This window comes from Rhagoletis zephyria, unplaced genomic scaffold (assembly GCF_001687245.7).
Source record: "Rhagoletis zephyria isolate East Lansing unplaced genomic scaffold, Rhagoletis_zephyria_1.1 Rzeph_scaffold_00033, whole genome shotgun sequence".
Lineage (NCBI taxonomy): Eukaryota > Metazoa > Arthropoda > Insecta > Diptera > Tephritidae > Rhagoletis > Rhagoletis zephyria.
In genome coordinates this window covers 497,141-510,262 of record NW_016157117.1, presented here as the reverse complement: position 1 = coordinate 510,262, position 13,122 = coordinate 497,141, and the positions used below count along the sequence as shown (strand labels likewise).

Here is a 13,122-nt window from a genome sequence, read left to right as displayed (position 1 = left end):
AACCTTGGCTCAGTAAACTTAGGTAATTGTTTTATTTGGGAAGAGCATCTGGTCAGTTCTTGGTCGGCCACTGTGGAGTAGTGGTAAGCAGTGCGCGCTTTCACTCATCAGCACCTGGGTTCAAGCTCTGGTCAATGCAACATCGCAGAAATATAGAAAAAGGTTTTTTCTTAACAGCGGTCGTCCCTCGGCAGGCAATGGCAAACCTCCGAGTGTATTTCTGCCATGAAAAAGAGCTTCTCATAAAAATACAATCGCCGTTCGGAGTCGGCGTAAAACTGTAGGTCCCTCAGCTTTGTGTGACGTCATCAAGGCGCACGCCACAAGTCGGAGGAGAAGCTCGGCCAAACACTAACATATGTGTAAGCGCCAATATATTATTATTATTATATGGTCAGTTTTCTCAGAATTTACAAGAGAACAATTTAAAGCGCACAAATCTACTGTCTTTAGAGCCCCTCTCGTAATTTCACTTATCATCGAAGGAGACTGACCGTATACCAGCATTGCCACATCGTCAGCGCAAGCCACTGCCTTGATTCTCTGAGTCTAGCTTTACCAATAGTTTGTTCATGTGGTCTTGAAGCCATAATAACCGTGAAGAAATATTTTACAAAAAAAATTTTGTGAAGTAAAATAATCGTTGGTATGAGATTGAATTTAACAAATAATGTTCTGCTAAGTACTAAGTTACGGGGTTTGAAGCTGTACATTTCAGATTTATTTTCTTTGTCATCACCTGAAAATTAATCCACTTCCACTCGTCATTCGGGTTGTTATGGAAATATAACGAATTAACACAATTTACTTTTTATATGGAAGACAACCCTAGCATCTTCGACAAAAGAATCTAAAAGATCAACGGTAATTTTTAGCCATTTGGAACTCTTCTTTATTCTACTAGAGTTTAATGGGCGGCAAAACTGCATACTCAGAATCTTTCTCGAAAGCTCGAAATTTGTACCAAGTTTTTTTTTTTAATATTGCACAAAGCTTGAAACTTGGATTCACACAGGTTTTTTTAAAGAAGTAACTATAGTTTTATAAAAAAATTATCAAAATTAAATAACAAAAATATGTTAAAACTTGTCAAAACGTGGTGCGGCCGTAAGTTGTTCAACCACTGTATATATCTGCACTCTGCATATATGGTTGCACCAATAGTTTCCGGTGCATTCGTTGTATGTTGTTGTTATTGTAGCGGCAACTTAAGCCTGCTTATAATCGGTTAATTCTTCAATCGTTGTCGTCAAGTTCAACTAGGACAGCAAAGGTGCCGGACCAAAGGGAGGGAGTCGTTAGTTGAGTTGGGAATATGAAGAGGTAATTTGTGACGTGAGGAATCTTCCCATGCATTCACTGGTCACCAACAGTGGTCTCTGTGTTGCCAGTGACCACTGGATTATCAATCGGCGCCCACCAGCAATCAACGTGGCTGTGAGCCTACGCGACAATTATGAGATAAACAACTTTCCTCCTCAAGTCGCTTAATAAACCGCGTTTCGGCCATCGCTTGACATGTTTGTCTTACCCTGTCGACAGAATAAACCAAAACCAACTCAACCATACTTCATTCGGACAAGTAAACCGTGTCAGTAGAAAATTCTTTGCCATATTTTCCAAACGATGCATAAATTTTAGCTCTTAAATACTTATTTTCTAATCAAACTATTTTTGCAACGATAAATGACGATTCAAGTCGGCTACCAATATTCCTCAATCTTTTTTTTTTTCTAAATAACTATAAGTTACAAACTTGCTTTCCAAATTAACAAAACTACTTTTAATATTCCACTTCTGAAGCATGTGAGTCGCATCAACTGGATTAAAATCATTGCCAGACCTGGTGAATAAAATTTACTAAGGGGACAATTAAGCTACAATAAATTTAATGGCTCGATTATGGATAGCAACCCAACCTCAGTTGGGCAACGCAACTCGAATTAAAATTTTTATTATGTATAGCAACTATATAGTTAAGTGCAATAAAGTAGAAGATAATAGAATTTCAAGGTGCCAGCAATCAAGACTTGAGTGTAAACAGGCTGCAGAAACAGTTTAAAAAATAAAAAAATTTTCTCAATCGAAATTTCCCCGACAACTCAGTTGCCAGATTTCTGTTGCTAGTTGCCATCCGTAATATCATTTCAGCCAATGGGAACGCAACTGAAGTTCGGTTGCAATTCGTAATCGATCCATAAATCTCCTCTCACAAGATAAGATAATTTTTCCAAATGAGCTTTTTTTCTTTAAACAAAAACTACTAGAACGTGTCCCAAAGCAGTACGATTGCACCCGTATTACATAGCAGTTATAGTAAGCGGAAAAGCTTCAAGGATTTCAAAAAGCACTCCTCAATGTACACAGAGTAAAATTCATCGACACATTAGTATTAGTACACATGTATGTACATAGTAAACACATACAGCAAAGATCATATTGCTATATATATATATAGTACATGCATACGTACATATACGAGTACAATGTCAGTGTCATTGTGCTCAACTTTTTTGGAACACGAAATCCATGGTCCTGTCCTCATTTTCCGTGGCGATAATTGCATCGTCTTAATATAATAATTGAATATTTAATAAGAATAAAGTTTTAATTACTTATACATACTGATTCCGCTCGATTGCATTTTTATTTAATTTTTTTTTTTTTTGTTATTTGTTTACTAATAATCCTAATAATATGTTAATTTAACTTGTGCCAGGTTTGTGAACAAAATATGGCCCAGGGTAAAGGGTAAAAAAAAAAACAGAAATAAGAGTCTCAAGTGTTCACAACGGTCCGGTCAAACAAGATACATACGTCACTACAGCACGAGTACATCTTCAATACATAAATATTATGACAAAAAATAAATTGCATTTAAAATTTTGTATATAAACAATAATTTAATATTCGGCATACAAACTTTTGGAGCAGCAATTTCAAATTTCGGTTAGCCGTGTTAATGGTGATGTTGTTGCCTACCATAACACGATAGCTGCGTCATAATTAATTATAAACAGCGCCAAGAATTTCAAAAGTTATGCTACATAACTGTATTCATCCCCAGAATTAGGAGTTCGCTCAATGTATTGTTTATCAATTAACGATTCGATGCATTTTTTTATCATTGAAATACTCGGTGTAAAGCTTACTTTCGACTGCGATAAAATCTGTAAGAGAAATGGGTTTATTATTCATTGCAACAGAGTATTGAGAAAGTCAAGAGTAACCTCCCCCCTAAAACTATTTTTATCTTTTGAACTGAAATGCAGTATTATAATCAAATAAGTATCTCTGATGAGCAATCGAATTTTAAATCAGTGCCATTTTTAAAGCAGTGCCTTGTAAACATTCAGATTATTTTTAGCTTTGCAATCAGTCCGAAAATTTTGTAAGTGATTTAATCATGGGGTGGCAATAATAAATACAAACAAACTTTTCAGTCTACTCACCTCTTGTATGAGTGCATTGTGCTTCAAAACTTTGCGAGATTTCATAATACGCACGATTGCTGCTTGCAGATATAGTTTCCTGTCCTCGTCCACCGCACTGATTGTATGTTCAATCTGCTAAAATATTACAAAAATATTTAGTAGTATTTATATAAATAAAACTTCTTTTTGATGCATCTCTTACTTCTTGTGGCGTTTCCTTTTGCATAGCAGATGTTATTTTGAATTTTGTTCGCTTATTCGAGTAATCGAAATTCAATTCGATTTTTGTATTGCCTTCTAAAACTTCTGAACTAGCATTAAGCAATTTCGATTCCAGCAGGGATTGTAAATGCTTCTGAAACGTTTCACCATTCAGTTGTAGCGTGGTTTGTATATCCTTGCAAGTAAGCGAATCACATGATTCGAATAACAATAGCATGGCCATTTGGTAGGTTTGCATGGTTACGATGTAAGTTTTCTTCAGATAGCCAAGTTTCAGTTCGCCATGGCACATATGATGTAGCCACGTCAGTTTCCGGCCATTAAATGAATTGTGATAGAATGTTTCAAACTGTAAAATAAATTGTATAAAAGGGGTAATTTACAAATTTGTAATAAAATTGCATAATAATAAATTAATATGCCATACCATTCTGATCGATTTTTCGAATTCCTGAGGCACCGCAAAAGGTATCACAACCTGTGTGGGTCCCAATGGCCATGCGCCAGCTTGAAGCACTTTGATGGATAAATTAATACCTGTGGCGAAATTAAAAAAGGAGTGTTTAAAAATGTAATATTTGTCTTAACGAGTTAGTTGAACGCACACCCAAAATAAAGGTGAATATTCGGCACTTACCTAAATCAATGTTTTCCTGTTTCAAATGATTGTTAAATTTATTATTCAAATCCACCGAAAGCGAGATATCCGTAAACATACGATGTAGCTTATTTGTAAATTCATAACCACAAGCTTGCTGTGGAAATGAAAAAAATAGTCTCAATTAAATAAATGTGTAACTAAGTCATATTTGAGTTATCTATTTCACCTTCAATCTATTGATCATTGCTTCCTCCGCATCCATGCTCTGAGATTGCTCGTGAATTAGTCTAAATTGTTTACAAGAAAACCTCATTATGGTTCCGATTTGTCTCCTTTTTTTAACTCACCTTTTTGCCAACAGTCTACTATAGAATTTTTGATAGACATCTTTGTCTTCGATGTACTTAAAAATAGTTATGTTGTTGGTGAGTTTTTGGTCGATTTCCGCCTCGGTAGTCTTGGATTTTTTCAGCAACGTATCACAGTACTTCGCAACATACTCAGCACTTCTGCAAGGTTGTCGGTCGCTTGGGCGGCGATTGATGACACTCGCACATGCCTTATCCAAAGCACTTAGAAATAATGAATCGTTCTCGAATACATCGGCAATAAGCTCCTGATACTTGTGATGTACTTTTAGCATATTCTCCACAAATTGTATATGAATATTTTCGCCCGACAGTGTTGAAATAGTCTCCAGTCCTTCGTTTTTGATGTGATCTAAGAATGTTTGGATTAGCTGCCCTTTCAGATTATCCGGTATCGGTTTTAATATTATGTACATATTGCGCAAGTCTTTGCGTTTTTCTTGCGATACCATATCTTTGCATTCGGAGTATAGAAAATCAAGCCGCTGATTTACAAACCGATCCTCACATTGTTTACGCAGTTTGGACAATGAGCTGTAGAAAAGATTCGTCCGAAATGATTATAGATACTTGATAGTATGTATCTAAAAAAAATATTTACCTGGTGTGCAGGAACTTTTGTGCACGATTACTTTCATCGTATAATATCTTTATGACCTCCTCCATATACTGACTCACAGTACACGTCTGCAATAGCTTCGATGCCTCACTATCATAATATTCTCCGCTAGCCACAAGTAGTGGGCTTTCAAAGAGTTCTTGATACAACTTAAGTGAGCCATTCTTTTTATAGTCCTGGACTTGCACAAAACTGTGGATTACACCGTTAATTATCTTCACTCGAGTGGTGTTAATTTCTGGACTGCCACAACGATCTGCCTTAATTCCTTCCAAAATATGTTTGACCAATTCGCCACTGAGTGACTTTATCATATAAATGCGCCAAATGTCGAGACCCAGCTCGCCAATTTCCATTTGTTCCAGCGTTTCGGTGGACAAATTGCCATATACCACTTCAGCATCGGAGATTTTTTGTTTCTTAATATGCTGTTGGTTTAGGTAACTGAAATAAACAAAATAAGTGAGTATCACTCTGTGTAATTGTGGTGGAAATATGCTACTTACGAATACAAATTATCTAAGTACTTGACACCCTGACTATATTCGGACCACGCATCATAATAACGTTGCAATAGATCAGGTTCACCATCTTTTTCACTTGATGAACTGCACGAACCAGGTGCTACTCTTGTTGCCAACATATTTTGCACATGATTTTCCAAAAACTGTTTTGTCTCGTAATACAGCTTATCAGCGAATGGCTCTGGATGCGCCACACACAACGTGTAGACATCACTAAATATTGGAAGGAAAAAATTAAAAATTTTTTATTGTTAAAAATTCACTTCGCGGATGTATTCATGTTGAATAAGAAATACTCACCTGAATCGGGTACTCCAATCTGTGCGATTAACATTGCCCAGGGTTATGACCGCCTCAGCGGTGCTCCTCAGATTTGGCCAAATTTCATTGAAATCTACACTCTTCGGGGTCAAGGACATGCTGGCTGTTTTGCTATTTAATGCAACTGCAACAAATAGTGGAAAGCAGACAGAATAAGCAATGAGTATGCCAAAATATGAAAATGTCGAGCGACGAGCGTGTTGGGTGGTGGAGTGCAGCAGTGATGGCATTAAACACGAAAACCCGACAGAACAGCTGTCGTGATGCAATATTTTAACGTTTTGTGAATTGTTAAGCACTTTTAGCGCATTCTTCAGAACTTTTGGAATACTTCAATAGCGATAAATCTACGTTTTATTATTTTTAATCAATCATAAATTACCTGCAAAACTTCACTCCGTAACGATAAACGTCCTCCTTGGTCTTGTTCTTCTGCTATTCATGCCAGCATTCACGGTAGATGGGAATAAAATTATTAGTAGGGGTCTTCATTTAAAATGCATCCTTTCCTGAACACACCACTAGTAATTGAATTAATTCTACAAAAAATATTTAAATTATATAAAAGCAATTTCGCTATTGTTTTTTATATTTTTTTTATAGCGGATTTATGTACATAAACTTATTACGAACAAACCAAAGAACCCTAGAAGAAAAGGACTTTTTCCTGACCTCTTACTAAAACCAAAAAAAGGTAAATCCATTGCATTGCATTGTCACTGCAAAAAAAAAAATACTTTTTTTATTCGCTCGTTCATGCCACCAACAAATCGGCTGTAATCAAGGTGTATTAAACAAGGTGTGATTGACAACTCAGTGCGGCTCTCTTTTAAGGTACTATAATGTCAAAAAGTATAAACAAACAAATTAACCCTTAGTGATGCATGTATCTTGTCAGCACTGATGCCAAGGCTTTTATTTTGATTATAGTTTTGTTTTACTTACATTACCTGGAATATATATGTTTTGTCAATAAAATAAAACAAATTGTTTATAAAATCATTTTAGCAATTTTCTTGTTTTTAATTGCCCAAGTTGTATGCTTTTGTGCGTTTATTTTTATATTTAAATTTTTTATCATAAACATTATTCGACACTTACAGAAGTATGATTTTACATTTGTTTCCAATTTTATATGAGAGCTTAACTCTAACAATTTTGAAATTAAATTTTTGTATGCGAAATAGTTTGGGTATAAACGCGCTCGTTTGAAAGTGCTTGACTCGGACGGACAACAAATGAAATCACTTTCCTTGAAGTGGTTTTCATAAACGCGAGATGAATCACGTAGTACAACACTACATCGCTGCCGACTCAACTCGCAGCTAGGTGGTTTAAAACATCGCTCTATTTTCGTGTCCTGACTTCTATTGCATACAGCGCACCGTTCAAAAGCTTTGCTCCGTTTCATCTAGGTTTCCTTACATTAAATATTTAAGAAAAGTCTAACGTACATATTTACTTATTACCAAACTTTAAATATGCTTACTTGCTCTCCTCGGCGGTTTATCTCTTAACAATTTCACGTTTATTAAGAAAATTTGTTGCTTGAAAAATATTTGTGTAAATTTTTTTTAAACAAATTCAAATTTGAAAAAAAATATTTTCAAATGGGTTAACAATTCATTTCAATTTGACATTATAGCCTGTTTCTTATGAGAGCAATGTCAAAATCAATCACACTTTGTTGAATACATTTTGGCTGTAATTCTTTATTCATTCTGAACGTTTGGAATAAAATTTTTTGTTTACTTATTCTTTAGAACGTTCCTGATAGGACTGTGCGATTAATTGATTACTCAAAATTTTAATTAATCATAATCACTCAATTATTCGATTAATTGGAAATTATGATTACTCAAAAGTTCAGTTACTCGAGTAAGCAAGATTTTTGATTAACAAAAAAAAAAAAAAATTTGAGTAAGTTGCTTTATGATTAATCAACATTTCGAGTAAAATGAGTAATCAACATTTCAACTCTTTACATATGTATAAAGTAGTTAAAGTTCCTTGATACTTTGAAAACAACGTTTCTGTTTTCAAAAATTAAAACGCAACATTTTTTTCATATACAGAATGTAAAAAAGAAAATAAGCATTTTCCAAAGCAAACTCTTTTAACGAGCAAAATTATCTTTTGTGAGTAATTTCAAGTTACTCGATTAATCATCGTTTCGAGTAATCAAAATCTTGTTTACTCGAGTAATTGATTAACCGAATAATTGATTAATCAACTTGCTCGAGTAATCAAATAATCGCACAGCCCTAGTTCCTGATGATATGTTAACGTCTATTTCAAACGCATTCTGTTTATTCCGGCTGTGAAATGGGATTATCCGGAATGTATAAAGAAACGCACCCATCATTTTAACAATCAGAACAATTCGCCTTGAAGCCAGCTGCTTCTTTAAAACCACCTTTATGAATTGGCTTTGGATAGCACTCATGAACCAAAAATACAAGATCACGCGGGCAGGAGAGTAGCCCGTTAGAATCGCATTTAGGAAAAAATTTTAACGATTTTGACATTAGCCGTTTGTTTAAATTTCTTCGTTGTTTATAATTTGGTGGTGGTTTTTTACAACAATTTTCTTCATTTACGCCTGTGACAATGTGTGTACACATAAGATAAAGAATAATTTAACACAATGGCATGATTTATTGAAGAATTTGCATAATAAAAATGATTATTCATGCGTTCAACAATTTCGCGGTTTTCTCCGTTCTCTTCGTTGTTTACTTCTTACAACAAAGATGGCGTCGAGATTTCGGCAGCTAGAAAATAACTTTTTTCTTTTTTTCCTTCCCGCGGGATCTTGTGTCTGTCGTTCATGGATAGCGCTATGGTGAAAACAGCTGTTTCGCTGTGACTTCAGGCTACGTTAATCTGGTAACTCTGTTTAGCAAACAAAAAAATTTATTTATTTTTTATTTTTGTCCTTGATTTTGGACTCACAAATATTTGTTGCCGTCTGTGGTTATCATCAAAGAAAGCTACCTTCTGTGCTGGAAGATGACTTCACAGGTATGCAGTTATCAGGGCTGCTACACACTGCGTTTCCCTTGCAGTTCGCTCACATTCTTCCAATTGCCAAATGACGAGCCACGTCGTACTCAATGGATCCTAAATAGTGGAAATAAACAGCTTCAGAATCTCAAGGCCAATCAGCAGCGCTACTTTTGCGAATACCACTTTAATAAAAACGACATAAAACCACATTTTTATCGGAAACTATTGTATAAATATGCAGTGCCAGTGCCATATAAGAGTGACAATGTCCGTACGACTACCTCAAGCACAGCAGACGGCACAGATTTTAAAGACTTGAACGAACTAGAAGAGGATGTTAACGTGACTGAGGAAGCATACATTTCTGACTGCAATCAAGTAAATGAAATAAGGTATACTTTTCATTATAAAATTTAGTACTGGGTTGGCCATTAACTCTGTTATATATTGCTTAGTGATGTAGAATACGAGGATGATCTTGTAGAGAGCCTGGATATTTCGTCAACCGATGTTGCTTTACTGGACGAAGAAACTGATGAGCAATGTATGATAGCAAGTATTATTACGGAAGACTACAGAATACCGGCTTTCCAAGAGAGCAAGGACAATTTGGCAACAACGACAAACTCAGATGCGAATGAAGAAATAGCTGTGATTGATACGGGACCTACTATTTCTATTGATGTTGACTACCTTGACACCACTCCTGCTGAAACGTCATCAGCTATCATTACTTCGACAGCTTCCTCCACTACTAGCGATATCATTAATGAAGCTACAACCGGAATTGAATATGATGCTGCAGTTACAACTTCGCTAGTAATGAACAATGATCATGAAGTTAATAACGAGCCAGGAACTTCTGATAAATCATATGAATCTGACAAACATTTTGCGCTATCACTGGTATATTATTTTCAACGTTTGAATGAGAAGAAGAAAGCAAAAGCCAAAATTGATATACTCAGCTACCTAGTAGCGCTTGAGCTGGACAACGATGCATAATTAGATGCTGTAATTATAGTTCAAGATAATAATAGCTGCTAACACAAGAATAATTTAAGATAAGTGCAGGTATGGAGCTTTTTATTTTTTAGTAGTTTCATTTGGTTTTTCAAAAAGAGTTTTGCGAATATGAAATTTCATGATTAAAGTTTATTATCAAACAGGTTGTCGTAAATTGTTCTATAAAAGTTGTTGGTGTATTCTCTAGAAGTCATTGCGATATATGTATACCAAAGGCTTTTTATGGCGTTACATGTAAAAGCCGCAGTATAATTTTTATTACTATAACAACGTGTTGTTTTGGTAACAATTCCATAAATAAAACAACTTTGTTTTTGAGACTAAATTTTATTTGCAACATCTTTTTTTTCTCAAAGAAAAGGTTGCTTTACTAATCTATGCTAAATATTATGCCGTATGTATAACAGATGATTCCTACATTAAATTAAATCGACTATAGAAAAATATCTCAATAATATTTTTTATAATATATACAATAGCTTATGATTTTTATTAAATTAATATAAAATCTAAGTTAAAACTATTAAATTGCAAATTAAGATGTAATATATCTCAATATATATGTAAGTTTTGTTGTAGATATTTTTCAAAAAAAAGGTTACTTGAGAAGGCAAAATATTCTCACCGCGGTACAGAAATTTTGGAGTATCACCTTCATCGAGCTTTTATTTCTTATAATAAACTTCAACTTATTAAATTATTATATTGTTTGTGCTACAAAACTACAAAAAACGCTACTCCGAACTTAAGGAACGCCGATATTACAGTCAGTTAACTTAAGCAACAAAAATTGGATTTTTCTTTTCTACATTGTTTTCACTGCTACACTGCCAAGCTTCGTAAATACACACATATCCTTAGTTTTTGCAAATAATTATAATTCCATATATCCATGTACAGACTTCGTTTGTACATACATATGTATGTGTGCGCGTCCACCTTGTTGATTGTCATGCTACTAAATATATGTTTGGTTTTCATTTTATGCAAGAGAAATATAGATGGGAACTAAATATTTACATATGTATGTACATTAGGGCGTACCAGAATAAGAGGTCGCCGTACACCTTCGAATCTGAAGTATTTTTTGCGCTTTCGGAAAACATTTTTCTTTTTTTTTGCTGAACATTTTTCGTCATACATTCCTTCGGTCGGCACTTACAGTCGGATCTTAAAATATGACAAATCCATGTTTTTTCTCCAGGCGAAATTTTTTCTGTTCTTAAGTTCATTGACCTCAAGTAACCCATTCTAGTACTACATACCTAGTTCTTATCACCCTACGTACCACCCTAATAACGGTGAAATAAACCTCACCAAAACTTATTAGACTTTTTGTAATGAAGTATTTCGAATATTCCAGTAAATGTCACCGAAATAATTAAAAAGGATATCCCTAGATTTGGCCAATACCAAAACTGGTCTTTCAAAATTGCTTTGCAAAAATACTTTAAACGCAGGAGTGTACGGCAAACTTGTTTGTGTTTATTTGGAATCTGGTACAGTCTAATGCACACATGTAAGTAGTGGATAAAAAAAACATTATTTTGAAATCCTTTCTTTGGTAAAGAAATATACAAAAATCAAACAAGAAAAACTTTTTTTAAGGACGAGTACAAGCTTGCGTTAATAATTTTAAGAGAAATTTGGTTTTTTTAAATTAACTTCTAGCTTACTGTTTTATTTCTAATTCATATATGCATAGGTATATATGTACGTACATCCTAGTTGACATTTAAGCTTGAAATTGCGATTTTAAAATTCGTTGAGACCATCGATAGCTATTTCAGAAAGCAGTTTTTATTGCTAGTAGAGGAGATTTTGTTTCTTTACAATAACAATTATAGGCCTGGCTGCTTCTTTTTATTATAAATATTTTTTTAAGTTATGCATTTGAAGCAAAAAATTAGTAGCATGGTTTTTAGTTAGATTCTTAAAACTTTTCAATTCAAAAATTCTCTGATTCTTAATTCTTTAATGATTCTGCAGAGCTAAATCTTAGACTAAATTTTCTACTGATTTGCTTATCTAAGAGAGCTGTTTTAAACATACATATATGCATATATTGCGCATGATTACTAGATTTATATTACATTTTTAAAAACATATGGAGTATATATGTATGTATGTATGTATGCCTGTCTCTCTGTGTGTGAATATATATAGTTGAAATCATATTTCTAGGTGGTCGCTTTTTAAATGGTGGGCTTTGTTCGAACACAACATGCGATGAATTTGGCGTTTGGTATAATCTATTAATATATAAATACACTCATGGACAAGAGAATAGGTGTAAAAATGACATTATTTGCGACTTATGCCAAATTTCCACTAGGCATTGAAATGACAAAAAATGCATGTCATTTGAGAATACCATGTGGAAACAAACTTATTGGATTTTTTATGAACGTAATGCCCAACATTGTCATTAAAATTTTTGTCATTGAAATTACGTAAAATATGTGTAATTTAAAAAATGCAATGTGGAAACAAACTTAATGAACATTTTTCTTAATGCAATGGCAAAAGTATTTTTTAACGACCCGTTTTGTTATACATATTTATGTATGTAATTTAATGCCTTGTGGAAATCCGGCATTATGTTTATTTATTCCATATAAAATATAATTCCATCTATAGCAGTAACCACATAAACAAAAGTTCAAAAGTTTTCGCAAAGTTGCCAAAAATTAATCAAATTAACAAAAAAAAATATATCAAAATTTCCAAAAATTGTTATCAAAATTTAAAAATTTTTGTTCAGAATAAAATATGGAAAAATATACTCAACGCCTTGACAAAAAAAAACCAAAAAAATTAACGTGAATATTTAGCGACATGAAACACTAAAATTAAATGGGCTACAAAATTGCGTACTCGAAAATTTTGTAAAAATTCTGAATAAAAATTTGAAATTTTGATAACAAATTTTAAACCTTCATTAATTTTTGTGGACTTTGTGAAATCTTTGAAAACTCTATTTATGTTGTTTCTGTTA

At 33.8% G+C, this 13,122-nt stretch overlaps 2 protein-coding genes across 5 annotated transcripts in view; one reads left to right on the top strand and one right to left on the bottom strand.

Annotated features, from left to right (window-relative positions):
- The window catches only part of Cul2 (cullin 2), a 35,199-nt gene extending 28,654 nt beyond the window's left edge, over window positions 1–6,545 (bottom strand). The window contains exons 1-12 of one of the 4 annotated variants that reach the window (XR_001847791.1): window positions 6,472–6,545; window positions 6,069–6,213; window positions 5,751–5,981; window positions 5,227–5,688; window positions 4,605–5,159; window positions 4,484–4,544; window positions 4,294–4,411; window positions 4,084–4,193; window positions 3,637–4,005; window positions 3,453–3,569; window positions 2,924–3,170; window positions 2,617–2,838 (exon numbers count right to left, since the gene is read on the bottom strand). Coding sequence is in view for 2 of the 4 variants with exons in the window: in XM_017618428.1 (XP_017473917.1) it covers window positions 3,039–3,170; window positions 3,453–3,569; window positions 3,637–4,005; window positions 4,084–4,193; window positions 4,294–4,411; window positions 4,484–4,544; window positions 4,605–5,159; window positions 5,227–5,688; window positions 5,751–5,981; window positions 6,069–6,187 (2,274 nt within the window). In the remaining 2 variants the exon portion in view is untranslated. Of the gene's footprint in view, window positions 1–2,616; window positions 3,171–3,452; window positions 3,570–3,636; window positions 4,006–4,083; window positions 4,194–4,293; window positions 4,412–4,483; window positions 4,545–4,604; window positions 5,160–5,226; window positions 5,689–5,750; window positions 5,982–6,068; window positions 6,214–6,471 lie in introns of those variants that run through there. The other 3 variants (XR_001847792.1, XM_017618428.1, XM_017618447.1) reach the window with 3 other exon arrangements.
- A 2,439-nt stretch (window positions 6,546–8,984) lies between these two features.
- Window positions 8,985–12,532, top strand: LOC108364628 (uncharacterized). The gene is made up of 2 exons (XM_017618383.1): window positions 8,985–9,490; window positions 9,554–12,532. Exons 1-2 carry the CDS (start codon window positions 9,102–9,104, stop codon window positions 10,101–10,103), a joined length of 939 nt encoding a protein of 312 aa, XP_017473872.1. The 5' UTR covers window positions 8,985–9,101; the 3' UTR covers window positions 10,104–12,532.
- Window positions 12,533–13,122: the final 590 nt, after the last annotated feature.